Below are 18,067 nucleotides of genomic sequence, written 5' to 3'. Positions count from 1 at the left end.
AGACGTTACATATTATGTATGTTTATATTGCGTAAAAGACACCATCCAGAGTACAGGACTGTTTATAGGATTAATTATTCAGATACAACAGACAATAGACACTAAGAATATAGTAGCTGTTCTAACTTCATGGTTTCATTACATCTAATTTAAGCAGTTTTTTTTTTTTTGAAAATGAAAGCCAGTATGAATTAAGTTTAATTCAATCATACGTTAGCAGATACCTATATCGAGCAATATTTAAACCCGTGATAACGAAAGTCAACACATACGGGCATTGCGTCTCTTTCGTCCTTTTCTCATTTTGATGGTTTGCAGAGTTCTTTTCCCCTTTTCGGTTACAGCACAGATTAGGTTAACATACTTATAGTAAAGTGACATTATCAAAAATTAAGATAGAATGTCGCACATTTGTAGTGATCATCGTATACAAAAGTGTCATAGCCCCTGGACAACCCCTATGTAATGGTTCCTCTCTAAAGAGATGATAATGAGGATTATGGGTGACATTAAAGGTTGCGTCTTCTCGTTTCTCTTATTAGAGAGCTTTAGATTTGCAATGCGGACGCTTGAGACGACGCTTAAGCTGGACGTTCTCCTCTCCCCTGCGTCGTGTTGAAAAGTAGCTTTAGATTACGCTGGGACGCAACTTATAAAAAATAAAATGGCGCCCCCGTAGGATCGGTGCATCAAGTAGCTCTCTCCGTCGTGAATTGAGCGGACGTAAAAATATCCCAGAACGCGTCGTGAAAAACGCGTTTAGCGCATGCTCAGAACATTTTCTTTCTCTCTCTCTCTCTCTCTCTCTGTACGTGCCCGTCGCGAAAATCTAAAGCTCCCTAATACACTCTCTGTGTACATGGTGTAGGAAAATCAGGAGTACTGGGTACGTGCGGTTCTTGTTGGGGATGGGGTAGGAAGGTGCGGGGTAGCAAGGAAGGACCACTAGAGGGGGGACGAGGGACGAAGAAATGAGAGGAAAACAGTTCTTGAGAAAGGAGGAGGAGACAGAAATAGACAGTACGAGATGTTGAGGATGGATATGTTTGAAATAAGATTTAAATGTTTTCTGTTAAATTCCCTCTGGGATATTCATTTTCAGTAGCTAAATAAGAACAACTTCAAGGTTCATCACCACCATCATTATCATTTAATAGAATACATCATTAATTAGTCATTAAAGAAATGAAATACGCAATCTTATCTGCACAATCCTTGTTCAGCTGCGTCAAGCCATCAACTGTCCAAAGCACCTCCTCAATTCCATCTTCCATTTCCTTTGTTCAGCATGTCGATAGGTATAGATTCTCTCTCTTTCCCTTTATTCTGTCTTGCCCTCATTCCTTTCAAATTATTGCGTGTTATGTTGTTGTGTTTCCCTTGTTTTGTTCCGTCTTGTTTTAGTTATTTTTGTGTTAAGTATTTGTAATGAAATATTTTCATATGATTTTTAAAGTAATTTAAAGTATACAAGCATGCTTTTTAGAGGACCTCTCAGTTCTTTTTTTTTTTCCTCGAAACAAAAGTTTGTACTTTGCTGGTATGCATACATTGTGATATTTGTTAACTATCATTTATTTCTCAAACAGACGAATGTACGCATGTGATGCAATTCCTGACTTATTGTACGTTAAGTTTTGTTTGAAAAAAAGAGAGAGTATAATTGCATTGAATTGAATTTATAATTTACAGAGGAAGGGCGACAAGGGATATTATTAAGAGCAAGTTCAGAGAGAATGGAAGGATGAGAATGACGAAGAGAGGAGAGTCGAGGAGAATTAGAAAGAGGAGCCGACAGGTCCGAATGATCCAAGAACGTCATCCTTTTCATGTTCACTGACATTCACAGATGTTGGCGTGATAACAAAGGATAATACTGGTTGTGAATTCAAAATACAGCGTAAGATTATATATACCTATATATATATATATATATATATATATATATATATATAATATATATAATTATATATATACATATACATATAAACGAGAGTAAAGAAGGGCTCAAAATTTGATTTTACTTCGAGCTTTCGGGCCCTGCCCTTTATCAAGACAGTCTTGAAAAGTTATTAATAATATCTAATATCTTATTTATGATATCTAAGGATTAGTTCACTGGATCATTATTCAATTCTGGCGCTTACCTTCCAATATTGATTTAAGTTGCTGAAGGTGGGTCAAACATTTTTGTGCAATGTCAGATATTCCTTTGACCTCGCAAAGATCGCTGACCGGGATCTGGGAGTCTGTGGAAGATTCAATCATAGCAATGGTGTTGAACCACTGGTCAAAAGTAACGATGATGTCCTCATCCGTCCCGTTGCTAAGCAACTCCTTTCCAAGTTGGGTCATGTCCTTGTAATGTGCAACCTGTTCTCTCTGAGCATTGACTACTTTCTGCATTTGGTCGTTTAAGTTACTTTTACGAAACTTCAGCGATGCAAAAAGATCGTTGATGTTTTCAAGAGAGTTTTGTGTTGATAGATCGAAGATAGCGATACCTTTTTGACATTCCCTATCTAATGTCATCATTATTTTTTCTCTGATTTTAAGTGCTGTCTCACAGTTTTCGAACATTTGCCGCATTGTTTCGATTATCTGGAAGACAACTGTTTTTGCGAGAATAACTTGGTTGGAGTGTGCTTGATGATTTTCCATGGTGCATTCGCTGCAGATGAGCTCCTCGCAATTTAGACAGAAATACTTTTTCAGGTTAGGTTGATGCTTGTCGCACACAGAGTCATTTACTCTGGAATTCTTATTTTTCAGTGTTTTTGCCATCCTGTTAACTATGCTGTTCGGATTCAAAGCCGCCGCTCCGCAGGTCACGTCTATTATCGTTTCCTGGCGGCATTCGGGGCACCTTACCGTGCTTCCACCGTCGGCTAAGCTGTCGATACAACTTGCGCAAAATGTGTGCGAACAAAACAGACAGCGAGCGTCTTCAAAGATGTCCATGCAGATAGGGCACTCGAGCTGCTGCGCCATTGTTCCGTCTGTAGCCGCCATATCGCGAAATACTAGTCGTAATAATACGGTCTCAACTTCGGCAATAAGAACCAGACAGCCGTTACAAATCTTTGTCAGGCGTGGGACTAACTGCTATAGTATAGTGTTTGGCCTGTCTTATTGGGACTTACCGAAAAAACAAACAAACAAAAAACAACTCAATACCTGCTGGCCAAAATCTTCACATTGTGAAGGAACTGGAGATACTCGTTGTTAAGCACAGCAGTTTGCAAGTCGTTGGTAATTCCAGTTCGCCTCTGGGTGAACCTGCATTTTTTGTTTCTCAAAAAGTTTATAGACGTGCTTTAAGGACGGCTGGAATAAAGCACAGCTAGCCGATCAAAGGTTACGTTTTAGAGAGAAAGAGAGAGAGACATAGAGAAGAAAAACTATCAGCATACTATTTTTAAGAACAGGAAATCGTTTGTGTACATTTATGTATCTGATTTTCTGATTTTCTTTTTTTAGACTTCGTGGAGGGTGCTCAGACACTCCAACAGTTAAGCCCCTGAATGGGCCTACACACTCATGTTGTTGTTGTGATTTTTTCAGAATATTGCCGGAACAATGGCATTCTCAAGCACTGAAATCGCAATCTGTAGCAAAGACAAACAACAATACATATTAGTATCCAGGCAAAACAAAGGAATTTTGAATATGAGAACATATTAGAATATCAAAAGAGAACTAACTTTCTATTTACGTCTTCAGGATTCCAAAAAAAAAATAAAATAAAATGATATTGAATCTAAATCCAACCTTAGTAACAAGTCCCTATAGAGGTTCGACCTACAAATGATGGAGGTTTGGCAGTAACCTCTTTTCTTTGAATATTCCAGACAGTTTTCTTTTAACTGTTTCTTTCTTGTTTTACAAATTCGCCTAGCGGAAGAACCATTGAGGTTATGCCTGAATAAACTGATTAAATGAAACAATAACTTGATAACGATGCTACAATGATTACATTTTCTTACATCAATCGATAGACTAAACATTGTAGGCCTACAGCCATAAAGTTAGAGTCACAAGACGAGTGTTGATAAAAAAAAAGAAGAATTAGTGACTATGCTTGTACATTGTATACCTTTCAAGTGGAAAATGTTGAAAACCACTTTGTTCTAAGGGTAACAACAAAACGTAGACAAATCTCACAAACATTCCTTTCTTTTTATTTTATTTCTCAAATAAAAGTCACCACTTGATCGTGATCTGGTACATTTTATCCTTGGTACAAGCATGTGTTTGTTGCAATTGGACAAAATTCAATTCTCAAGTTTCAATGCAGTCATCACTGAACATTGCTGAATGGGAAGACTATTACATTTTGTGGCGTCGTGTACGAAGAACGATATAAAGAAAATGCAGAGAAAATTCAATAAAGCTTCATTCTTTTATGAAAAGGATACATTTACTCGACCTGTTACAGGCACAGTTATGTTGAGGGCAATATTATTCCCTTTGCCTCCTGAAATGGGTAATAGATGCTGTTTCATTTTGCTGGGAATCTATAGATATGTTAAATTTTCGCAAGTCGTTGTTCATGCGTGACGTCACTATATGGTACTTGCGTGTATCTGATCTAGCGAATCCATCTCTACAGCAGTGACCGCGGAATGTTCCAACTGTATGTATCTGTTTATCATGTGTGTGTGTGGGGGGGGGGGGTGCAGCTGCAGTGGTAAAGGGTCAATAATTCCCTCCCCCCCCCCCCCCCCCCACACACACACACACTTCGATGAGAATTATCTCCGGGCGGAACCCTCAGAAGGTCATAGGCTAAGTCATGATATACATTTCTAAGAGCAAAATTGAGCCATTCTTAGAAAACACGATGCACTGTTATGTTTGCTGATGACACAACAATAATTATAGTGACTTAGACCCCCTAGGAAGGTCATAGGTTAAGTTATGAAATACATTTCAAAGAGCAAATTTGAGCCAATCTTAGATTTAACACGATGCGTCGTTATGTTTGTTAATGACACAATAATTACCTTAATGACTCCGACCCGAGTGTAATTGAGAGCTCGTTATATTCAAAAGCGAAGACTTTGTCAGAAAAAAAAAAACCTCATCGATAATTATCGTACTTTAAATATGGACAAAATGTAATTCTTACTTGTTGCCTCTCTCCAAAGGCTTGCCCTTTACACACCCGAAGTTAACATTATGTGGACGATATACAAATCAAGCAGGTTCAGACAGTGAAATACTTGCAAGGGTGTGATATTCGACCAAAAATTATCTTGGCAAGACCATATTGATACAAATTAAGACAGAATTCCTTGAATAATTACATTGCGAAAGTCAACTGAAATTTCCTTCTATCTTGTTTATGTGCCTTTTGCTGCTGCGTTGGTTGTCGTCATTCAAATCAGATGAGCCTCACTGTTTGCGCTCTTAAATTCCTCCACATCAGTACTCTTCTTCCTACCGTAAGACTTCGGAACGCGTGAACAGCTGGTTTTGTTGTACTCACCAGGCTGGTAATTCTTTTTTTAATGTTAGTACTTGTATGTTCAGTCTTGAGGTTTCCATGTCTCTTCTAAGAACTCGCATGTCGAGTTGTACTTTTTCACCATTATTCAAATTGTATTATTACACCATATTATTAACATTGCCAAATCAACTGTTCTTACGTCTGCAGAATGTGGTTGTCTGTTTATCACTATCTGTATTGAGAAGATTCTGTTATTGCCCCGGGCATTTTTACCTTTCATTTTTGTTTTCTTCATTTTGGTCTTATGTTGCACCTGTGCCCCTCATCTGTATTTTACACTCTGTTCAGAATTTGGGAACTACGCTCAACAAGCTCGCTTTTAAGTAGGTTCCATCATATTTCTTCAGCGTTATATATAGAGCCAAACCTACAAAGATTTACCGTCAGGTTTTATATGTTTACATCAATTTACTGTGAATCCCAGCCAGATATTACTTCAATTTCAATTTCAATCTATTTTCATATTTTCGATGAAGAAATACATCAAATATAACAGAATTAAATGAAATACATGATATCCATAGCTGGAGACATACACAGAATATTGCACATATGAGTAAAACATAATAGTGGTCGATCTATGAAGTTTGGAACCAGTGAATGAATGCTAAAGAAATATGAAGGAACCTACTTAAAATCGAGATTGTTGAGCGTAGGTCCCAGTTAAGATCGAGTTTAAGATTGAGATGGGGAGCGCGGGTACAACAATGACCGAAACATAGAGAAAAACAAAATAAAAAAAGTACAATTATACAGTTATAGGCCTATAGCAAATTCTTCTCTGATGAAGGTTGGGGTCGGAAATGATTATGATTCACTTCATTTTATTATATTTGATGTACATTCCTTTTACCAAAAGTCAGTACTAAGAGCAGAGGAAATTTCAGTCTTGTGGAAAGTATCACACTCATGCATTGAAATTCAACCAGTCAGATAAGTATTTGTAGAGTGTACCTGAAATACGTTCTCAAGAGTCATTAGTTTTGCACTCAATAAATTCTTATGTACTTTTATTAGTGTCTGTATTTTCTATCTCTTTGTTTTATGTGAATAGGGCCCACTGGGAGAACAATGCTCAAACCATATATAAAGTGGCTATAGACCCTGAATAAATAAGACCAAAGTATAATGATAACAATGATAATGACAATGATAATAATTGTGAGAGTGGGTGGGTTTCAAAAGTTTCCGGTGACGTAGTGCTCAGATGACGTATAAAGTGGCTATAGACCCTGAATAAACAAGACCAAAGTATAATGATAACAATTATAATGACAATAATAATAATTGTGAGAGTGGGTGAGTTTCAAAAATTTCAGGTGACTTATTTTTTATCCGCTCATGAGCATCCAAGTTGTCTTCCATAGACGCTTGCATGGATAATGGGCTATCGGATGCCCCTTCCGGTTGTTCCGTGGGAGAAGAGTGGGTCTGCTTCCAACTTGCGTGTGACGACGAAGGACTCGCTAAATCATGAAATTCATATTCATCGACATATTCCGTACGTGACGGTGAACTATTTAGCCGGTGTAACTTGAGGGGCGGTAGACCTGTCTCCTGCGACCATTCTCCAGCGGCATCGTCGTGTGCCCTCGACGCAAATACCTCTCTTGCTTGCAGTTCTAAAAAGAGGAAACATACAAAATAGTAGCATGTTACCAATGCCTTTCTTACGGCTTCTGTGCATATGACATGACAAAAAAGTTAGATATACGATTTCACGTTTGACACGGGGCACTTGGAAATGATGGGATGATAGTTACAGTAACTCGGGAAAACAACATAAAGATCTTAACATGCTACATCCTAATTTCTCTGTTCTTGACACAATAGCAGTCCGAGTCAAGGTTAATTAAAATATGATCCAATACTCAATCCTGCTGGAAACAGGATTGTCCGATTTCTCTTAAACTTTCACTAATGTTTTCCATGAAATGCTGCATTTTGTCAATCTACATATGTATTTGCTTTCATTCCTGGTTAAAGCGTAACACTGTGAGCATGCTACCTTGTTTTTATAATCTTACCTGACAGCACTAATTCAAGTAAACGGTAAAATGATATGATTTGATACTCGACCCTGCTGGAAACAGGATTGTCCGATTTCTCTTAAACTTTCACGAATGTTTTCTGTTAAATGCTGCATTCACTCAATCTACATGAATATTTGGTTTCATTCCTAGTTAAAGCGTATACTGTGTGCATGCTGCCCTTGTTTTTATAATCTTACCTGACAGCACTGATTCAAGTTTTCTAAGATGAATAAGGCAAGTGCGAGCTGTGTCTTCAATAGTTCTAGACTCTCCCTCTATCATGTCCATACTTGAAATCGTAGAAAATCGTAGGTCATTAGCCTTCATCTCTTCTGACCACTGCTGGAAGTTTGTAATGATTTCCTCTTCATTACCTTGGGCTAACAAGTCCCATCCTCGCTTGCAGGATTTAGAAAACTCATCCGCCTTGTTTTTCTCGACGTCCATCACATCCTGTATTTGACGGTCGAACTTGTGCATCAGGATCTCAAGTGAAATGAATAACTGGTCGAATTTGATCTTACCTTCGTTGAGAGACATTTTCACATGCGGGTGTCCCGTAGGGTATTTCTTTGGCAGATCACGGATGATTTCTGTATGTTGTCTCTGCTTGGTGATACTGTCACTAAGAATCTGTTTCATCGTCTGGGTGTTCGCCGAGACAATTTTCTTCACACTGCTAACTTTACTCGGATGCTTTTTATGATCTTCCATAACACACTCGCTGCAGATGAATTCCTGGCATTTTTTGCAGAAATAATTCTTGCGGATTGGTCGATGCTTCTTGCAGACTGGATCTTTCCCTTTTGTAAAGTCGTTACTAGTGGTGACATTCTTATTTTGCAATGCCTCGACCATCCTGTTAACCAGAATGTTTGATTTCAGAGTTGATGTCCCAGACTTTCTGTTGATAACCGTCACTTGGCGACACACGGGACATGTAATTTCACTTCCACCGCGGGCAAGATTTTCTACGCACTTTGTGCAGAAGGTGTGGAGACATTTCAGGTACTTAGCGTCGTTGAAAGTTTCCATGCATACGGGACATTCAAGATCGTCTTCTATCGCGACATCGTAAGCCGCCATTTTGCAATTTGCGATTTTCAGTACGATAGCACACTTGGGATCAGACTGATCGATCGTTGTAACCAGAACACGTACAGATGGCTGCTATGAGTTAACATCTGTCACTACAAAGCATGTAACACTAAAAACAAAACAAAACAAAACAACAACGTGTCCACAAGCAGACTCTTGGCCAGCAACGAACCATTTTTGGCTTCTATTTGTTCTGCACTGTCCCCACTCAATGAACAGAATATGTATAAAGGGTTATTTTTTCTCTCTCTCTTCGTTTGTTTTGTATACACTAGCTCATACAAAGGGTGTAGACCCTGAGAAAATATACTGCAATCTGATTGGTCCGAATGTATATGACATGCGTCAGTCGACGCAAGAAAGAGAAAAATGTGAGATGTGTAAAAACGCTGGGAATTCCCACGAATTATCTGGGGAAGGTCATAGTCCAAGAGCAAGGATCTTTGCACATTGACTCGGTGCATAATGAAATGTGTGGGTTGCAGAAAGAGCAAAGATGATTCTCGCAATGCGTTTTCTTTCCTGACGTTTAGGCACATATGTGTGTGTGTGCGTTTGTGTCTTCTTATAAACTTCATCCACTTCTAAGAATGGTATGCTCTTTAATATATTACAGTGGTTTTTAATTATCAAGCAAAAAAAAAAAATCGATTTTGAAATGGCAGCAGATATCCAAAAAGAAAGTGGTCCTAATAAAAGGTGGGACCCACCTTTCATTAAGACCACTTTATTTTGCTTTGTTTTTGGATATCTCGGCCATTTCGTAACCGATTTTCATCGGATAAACTTTCAATTTCTCATCAGATGAGCTTTCAATTTCTCTAAGAATTGTATGCTCTTTCATATTTCATATATTGTAGTCTCTAGTTATCTCTGAAAATGTTAAAACAGGAATCCCCATCTCAACCATAACAATACCATCCCTTTAGGAAAAATAATAAATACCCCAGTATTTTCTCATTGAACAGAATATGTATAAAGGGTTCACAGAACATGGATAGAAATTAATCAGAATCTTACAAACGGACTAATCGACAGTAATACCACCCCCCCCCCCAAAAAAAAGACTTCAAAGCTGTGGAAAATACACAAAAAGTTAACAACCTTTACACAATCTGCAATGTACAATACAATAAACATTTTACATGTGTTTCCGAATCAATCAGTAATTAATCATTTTTGGAGTACTTTTAACATTTAACCAACTGATATGAATATTAGTAGAAAAAATAAATTCTTTTAATATGATAGCGGTAAAAAGTGTTGGATTATATCAACATTGCAAATGAATTTGTCTTGTGATCGTGTATATACAGCGAGAGGTCAGCAAATAGAATGAACGTTTCTTAATGAATCCCTAAGTGACATACTCTGCGATCATTCGCAAATAAGCCTTGAAAAACTACACGATGAACGGTCCTGTACTCTGATCATTGCTGCTAAAATATCTTCTTTTTTTCTGACGTTATGTATAAGACCAAGGCACCTGTGTTTTCCTTAAGAATTAATATTACTTACATGCGCTGTTTGGTTTTCTTCCTTCAAAGTCACATTCCTGTCCGGGAGTGTGAACGCACACCGCGATTTTAACCATCACTCAGTAATGAACCGATTGCCATGTCAATTAATGCATGTGCGGAGGGGGGGGGGGGGGGACTTTTTGATAGATATGCCGCTGAAGCTACCACTTGGATAATGCATCAATGTACATGTGACTAGGGATGTGCTCGAGCGCTCTCCTTACCTGGTACCTGGTACCCGGTACCGTAGCGTACCGTTCCCGCGCCAAAGGAGCGCACCATGAACGCTCCTGTATACCATGCCGCACCGTGCATTTCCGTGCCTAAGAGCGCTTGAACGTAAGTGGTTCAATCGCGTACCTTACCAGAACTTTGCATGAGAAAAATGCACGTAATACACTCTATACACGTCATGATACAAAGAGTTGCTTCTCTTTTTTTAGGGACACTTAGGGTTCAACCTGTACCTAGTGATTCCTCTCTAGTAAACAATGTTGATCGAGTTCAGCAATATTGGAAGAATACATCAGTCAATTAAGATTGAGGAAAATCAGTTTGTTCAAACGTTGTCGTATGATTATGATTTTTTTTTCCGTGCCGCTATCGCTGGGTGAGAAGACTGCAACATTCCGTAACAACGATGTGAAGGATGTTAAGAAAGATATACAAAATTTCATTTTCTAGAATAATGCAAGAACAATAATTGACTTACCTCTTTCAGGAAGCACGGGAAATGATATTATCCCGTAATATACTGTCAGTAAAAAGCTTACATAGGAATGTATACTTTTCATAAAACATGATTTTTTAATCTTTTATTTTAGAATCTGAAAATTAATAAGTTTGGAATGGATGGTCAGATTTTCTTCAAACTTCTGCGACACGTTCTACTATCATTACTGTATTAGTGCACCTTACCACATATTTAGGAAACTTCTTGAACTGACGGCAAAGCAGGAGATTCAAGCAATACGCACACAGTAAACAGATAGACCACACATCCCAACAACATAGGCCACGTCTTTCTCCCATAAACAAAATATTCCCACAATGTCATTTTTACCCCCACAAATAAAGCGAAACATACTCTTACAATGTACCTCTTGCTTGTCTACGCCAACGCTTCACATACACACTCGCCAAATTCGCACAACATGCACTGCAATACATTAAATTTTGATTGTATAAACCTCCCTCTGAGTGAAGCTGCTGTGGATTCGCATGACCAAGACACGCCAAAGTTTGAACAGTCTTGCCGTCTAACCTCTAAATCATCACACACAAAACTGAGTAAAGGGATTTTTTTTTTTAACCATCAACGAGTAAGTAGCAAGCAGGTGTAAGCAGACCCAAAACGACGGAAATGACCCAAAACGAAGGAAATTATAACTTTCCAGTGTACATATGCAAGATTAACCAGTCTTGGTTTGGAAAATTTGACTTATATAACGTGTGTTGGGGACAGACCTTTTCTTCTTCTTCTTCTTCTTCTTCTTCATCTTTTTCTTCTTCTTCATTCGCCCTTTGATAATGACGTTTTAAAGTTATGTCAGGCTGGGTATTCTGTGAGGTGCCGGTGTGGGCGTTTTCCGTATTTAGATTTGCCAAGATTATAATATTTCTGTGGACGGGGAATTTGACGACGGCCCTAGCCAATTACATTACTAGCATTTGTCTTTTCTTTAGTTTGATATAAAAAGAAATGCATTCTATAGGCCCAATAGCGTTTAGATAATGTTATTGCTTGAATGTATCCTATGACTTGATAGTTATTTCCAAGAACAGGATAACCAGTATTTTTGATGAGATTTAGATATATGTATACACCTTGTGTATACATAAATGATCATGTGTTATCCTTGTGTAGTGGAAGTTGTATACTTTAAGTTACGCGGCTCTTTTTTGTTTCCTGTATAACATTGTGAGTATAGCAGTTTTCCAGCCATATCTTGGTCAAATTCCCTGTGTCATTGTGAAATACAGTATAATATGTACTGGTCGGGTTCCTTGGAAGATTTGCTTTACAGTTAGATTCATATCTTTGCTTGTCTGTGTTATTTATTTTCCACGAAACCATAAAACATTAAGTTCATTTTTTTTTGTGTGTGTGATAATTGCTTAAAAGATGTTTCGCACGGGCTCGTTTGAGTTTTAATGTTATCTGTCATGATAAATCAAAAAGGATAACAACCCAATCATAGCATAATTCTGCAAACTGCACCTGTCGGTGACCACCCGTCACGTGCCGGTGGCATGATTTGTCACTGTTTGTAATTGTTTAATGTTTAATAGATACTTTATTTTCTGCAAATCGACAAATCAATCAGCAAATCAATATACATAAGTTACATAATCATGAACATGTGGGAAATATACAAAGTAAATTCAAAACAGAGTCGTTTGACTTGCATAAACAACCATATAAGAGGAAATTAATGATAATAATACACAGTATGCATGTCTATGCAGCGGGGATTACAACAACAAAAAGTGGTTAAGAAGCGATTATGCAGAGGGCCGCCATTGTAAGCATAGCTTGAAAAGATGGCCGGCCCGAGGAAAAGGTAGGGACGTACTAGATTCGTAACAATATAAATTCTGCTGCGAAGATAGCAGGGGAAACTAAACTCTGATGTGTGACGGTGGTGCTTTGAATGAAAACAAGGAGGCACACTGTTTCAACTCCTCAGGAAGAGTGTTCCGTGTATCCGGACCGTGATGCTCTTATGGTGTGGGTTGAATAATCACATAAAAAAGCAATGGTTCTAACGACAAGTGTGTAAAAATCAAAATAAAAGGTCGACAAAGTATGAGGACACTTCATCGTTATTTTGCCATGCATGCATGCATGTCTTACTCAATTTCGAACTTTCGTGGGGGACGCTAGTGAAAATCGACTCCGCGTATAGAATGAATCACTATCCATTAATTGTTTTTACTTCTTTTCTTCTTCTTCTTCTTCTTCTTTATGTAGGGGAGGATGTCTTTCAAATTTCGATACAGGACATTCACATAGATGTTTTTTTTTTCGTGAAATCTGTTCGCACTGATTTAGAGGTAGAGGTTTGTGTGTATAGTTATAGCATGCACAGCACGTAAAGCGTGCGTAGGTAGCATGCAAGTGTAGCAGACTATAATGAGGTAGTTATCTATTGAGTGAGATTTTCCGCTTGGAAACTTGTAGGGTATCATAGTTTAGACGTATCTTGCCGAAACCACCTAACAGCGAGAGACTCAGCAACTTCGAAAGGGTAGCTTTAACTCCGGACAAACCAAAAGTTAGTCTGGAAAGAGAGATAAAAATGTCACAAACACAACAGCGAAAATGTGACCAAAATCGGATAAAGATTAGTAAAGTTATGAAATTGGGAAGTTTCGCTTGTTTTCACGAAAACAATTCTTGAACAGTGAATATGAATGTGCAAAAGGATAGTTGCCGTTGTCAATCGCCTCACAACTTGCCAGATATAGTTTGTTCACAAAACCTTTAAATTTTAAGTTTCTTCGTTTTAAGGCGATTATGCCGCAGTTTCAATTCTTATGTCTGGCTGATCATTATTTTGAAGTCATTCAGCCAGGATTAACATGATATCTTACACTTTTTGGGGGGCAGATGTTGGATTTATTGTTTAATTTTCTTCTTCTTTTTTTAAGTGTGTATTCCGAGAAAGAAAAAATGGTAAATCTAGCATTTTGCGCGTTAAATTTAACATTAAGACAAACAGAGTGACATTTCAATTGCTGGTTTTATTTTCAGGCTTCCAATACTTCAATACCATGACGACTTGGGCCATTGGCAAACTGGAAAATAAGTTCCACGGATTAATCACAGATCAATCGCGTGACAGAGCTGTTTAAACTTACGTTAGATTTTGGGCTATATGTTCAGGCAATGGTAATGATCGACCGCGGAGATCCGACGGCGATACGATGCCGTACTGAGTTCACGAAGTGGTAGTTGATGGCGGTAAAATTTTCAAATCATCATCGAAGCTTACACCAGGAAATTTAATGGGTTCAAGATACCATAATTGTTTCTTTTTTTAGTATACATACATGCATACACACATACATACACACATACATACACACATACACACACACACACATACACACATCTCTATCACACTCGAAAATCTTACCTTCCCCATAAGCATGCAACAGTGACAAATACGATATACTTTCTTCTTACTTTAAACCGATTGTCGTTGAATTAACGATATAAAGGGGTCAACTGAGTGCTTTTCAAGATTGCAAAACATGCAACATGTTTGTTCATTCATTTTGATCAAATTATACTCTTGCTATAGTTCAAATTCTGTTTTTTAGTATTGATGTTACAAGCAAAGTTTATCAATTGACGTTCAAGTTGCATCTTATTTTGGACACACTGCAAAAAGTCCAGTGTTAAATATGAAACACCGAGCTGGTGTTAAATTTTCGGTGCTCATTTATGGTGTTAGATTAACATCTCCGGGTGTCATTTCGAAATATAAAACTGTTTTTTGAAGAGTTTTTTTACTATAAACTGAACTTCTTGTTGATTTTGAACTTCAACAAGACGATCAAGAATTTTCTGATAAAGTACTTGATTTTTTACAAAAATGTGCAAACATATTTACACCACAGTAACACCAGTTGGTGTGGTCTCCTATTGAAGCTGGACGGGTGTTATACCATTGACACTAACACCAGCAATATCAAATTAACACCACCCGGTGTCATTATTGTATTAACACCAGCACTGCAAAAACAGTGGTGTTAGATTTAACACCACGGGTGTTGAATCTAACACCGGCCCAACTTCAATAAAGGACCACACCATCTGGTGTTGAAGTAACGCCGTCTCTGGTGTTAAAATATCCAACACCCATGGGTGTTAAAGCGTGTAAAAATATACCAACACCAGCCTCGGTGTTTTTTTCAACACTTAAGAGAGTGTTACGAAGTTGACACCATAATGGTGTTAATTTGACATCCCAACACCAGTTATGGTGTAAGTTCAACACCCGTGGTGTTAAAATATACCAACACCAGCTTTGGTGTTGCTTAGATTATTGATAAGTTGACACCACTTTGGTGTTCTTTTGACACCCTTTAACAACAATGACGGTGTAACTTCAACACTATTTGTTGTTAGAATCTATACCCCAACACCTGTCATGGTGTTATTCTAACACTTCAAAGTGTTATAAGTTTGCATTATTTGGTGTTTATTTGACACCATAGAAGTGTTGATTCAACGCTTCAGAGTGAGAAAAAAATCCCAAGTGATGCCAACTTATTAACAATTTGAAGTGTCGATATCTCGACATCATTTCACACTCTCCACATTCAATCGCACAAAATAACACAGTAATGTAAGTAGGTGAAAGACAGTCACGTGCTACTAGGTTGATCAAGATATTTAATAAATTCTGTCTGTCACAACAAAACACAATAATTCTATTACATGTAATGAAAGCCTCATCTCTACAATATAAGTATCAAAATGGAATACCTTTTACCCTTTCAGTTGGTTCTTTGATTATCTATGCAAATGAGATACATTATGGCTATTGTAGGCTAAAATATTAAATTTAAATACTCACTCTGAATACCTTTGGCCTTCTTGGCACTATCAAGTTGAATTTTCAAATGAAATTGATGCTAGTATTATATCTTCTTGGCTCTATCATTCAAATGTTCAAATTGAATTGCCTACTCAGCTGCGCCAGTGTGTTATACTGCCCTCTTACGGGCAGTGTTTGAGAAGTATGTTAAATTGTTGTTGTACAACCTTCGCCCCTTTCGGCCGGCAGTTTGTGTTGCGTGAGCATAATAAAGTTTGCTTAAACCGTAACTATTGTGACTGGTTATCCATCCCCGAACAATGTTCTTTTAATGGCGTGGTGGCAGCTACATGGGATAAAGTACCCTGCTCTTCCCTCATAACCGATGGATTTTATGCATGATATGGCAGCCAGTTGGTCGGCAAAAACGTGTCGTGATAGGTAGTTATGGTTTGCTCGAATCTGCGTCGTATTTGGAGCTGTGTACCGTCCTCCGAACACTGACCAACAGTACTTGGACAGCATGAACCAGTTCATCCGAGACTTGTGCACATCCAACACCGGTGCAGCAGTCTGGATTGGAGGTGACATGAACTTACCCGACATCAACTGGGAGACAGAAGAGATCACATCTCACCAGTATCGACACTCACTAAGTGAATCATACCTGCAGACCTTGGGAGACGTTGGAGTTGAGCAGATTGTCAACTTCCCTACCAGAGGGGAAAATACACTGGATGTCATCATCACAAATCGTCCAACACTAGTCAGGCAATGTGAACCCATGCCCGGTCTGAGTGATCACGATGTGATATTCATGGACATGACAACCAGGGCCCACAGGAATAAACCAACACGGAGAGAGATTTTTCTGTGGAACAAAGCCAACCTTGAAGCACTTCGTAGTGATGCTGAGGCATGGGCAGACCAGTTCATGGAGTCTCATAATACATCAACCCCAGTGGAAACGCTCCTAAATGAGATCCAACAAGGCTTGGAAAAGATCCTCACAGACAACGTTCCTAAAAAGATGTCGTCAACAAGACTCAACCAGTGCTGGTTCAACACCGCTACCAAGCGCATATGCCGAAGGAAGGCCAGAGCATACAAGAAGGCTAAGGCGACATCTTCGTGGCACCGCTACAACATCTTGAAGAAGAAAGCCCAGAAAGTCTGTAGACAGGCCTACAACAAATACATTGCAGACCTTGTCAGCAATGACGCAGGCTGCAACAAGCTCTTGGGAGCGCTTGTCAAGACCATGCGGTGTGACCACTTGGGAGTAGCACCACTGAAGGAAGGCAACATACTGCATTGTGACCCAAAGCAGAAAGCTCAGATCCTGAATGAGCAGTTTTCCTCAGTCTTCACATCTGACAACGACAACACCCTGCCAGACCTGGGACCAAGTCCTTACCCAACCATGCCTGACATATCGATTAGCCAAGTTGGAGTAGAAAAGCTGATGAAAAGACTTAAGCCACACAAAGCCACCGGACCAGACGGCATTTCTGCCCGACTACTCAAGGAGACGACTTACCAGACCTCACCTGTCATCACCTTGCTTTTCCAGGCCTCCCTCATCCAGGGCAGCATTCCATCTCATTGGAAGAAAGCTTTTGTTGTACCAATCCACAAAAAGGGATGCAAGTCCAACCCGGCAAACTATCGGCCAATCTCACTCACTGCAATTCTGTCCAAATTATGCGAGCATGTGGTGCATTGTGCTGTCATCCATCACCTCATCGAACTCAACATCTTGTCAGACGCACAACACGGCTTCAGAAAGCGAAGATCCTGTGAAACCCAGCTCATCCTCACCATCAATGACCTTGCAAAAGGGCTCAACGACAAGGAACAGATAGATTGCATACTGTTGGACTTTGCTAAAGCATTCGACAAAGTCTCTCACCGGCGACTTCTACTCAAAGCAGACTACTATGGCATACGTGGCACTACTCTCAGATGGGTCAAAAGCTTCCTGAGCGACCGTACCCAACAAGTCGTACTTGAGGGCCAGATCAGTCAGGAGATCAAGGTTACATCCGGAGTACCGCAGGGCAGTGCCCTAGGCCCACTCCTTTTCTTGATCTACATCAATGATCTACCAGACAGCGTTGAGCACTCGACAACACGCCTTTTCGCTGATGACTGCCTGCTCTACAGGCGCATTAGGTCAGCCCAAGATTGTACCAATCTTCAGGAAGACTTAGACCGGCTACAGGAATGGGAGAGCAAATGGAAGATGGAATTTCACCCTTCTAAATGCCAGATCCTTCGCGTGACCAACAAGAGGAAGCAAGTTACTGGCCAGTATAACATCCATGGGCATGATCTCGAAGTGGTGAGTTC

The 18,067-nt window shown here is 39.1% G+C and overlaps 1 protein-coding gene across 1 annotated transcript; it reads right to left on the bottom strand.

Moving 5' to 3' along the window:
- Positions 1-829: 829 nt before the first annotated feature.
- On the bottom strand, positions 830-8,747 carry LOC139732727 (tripartite motif-containing protein 2-like). The gene is made up of 4 exons (XM_071643578.1): positions 7,743-8,747; positions 6,901-7,134; positions 2,148-2,249; positions 830-945 (listed from the first exon to the last, which is right to left on the bottom strand). Exons 1-4 carry the CDS (start codon positions 8,629-8,631, stop codon positions 830-832), a joined length of 1,341 nt encoding a protein of 446 aa, XP_071499679.1. The 5' UTR covers positions 8,632-8,747.
- Positions 8,748-18,067: the final 9,320 nt, after the last annotated feature.

The sequence above is a fragment of the Diadema antillarum genome, unplaced genomic scaffold (assembly GCF_040938485.1).
Source record: "Diadema antillarum isolate AM-2024a unplaced genomic scaffold, OU_Dant_1.0 seq00000445_RagTag, whole genome shotgun sequence".
In the NCBI taxonomy this organism is placed as follows: Eukaryota; Metazoa; Echinodermata; class Echinoidea; order Diadematoida; family Diadematidae; genus Diadema; species Diadema antillarum.
This window is presented reverse-complemented; position numbering and strand designations above follow the sequence as displayed.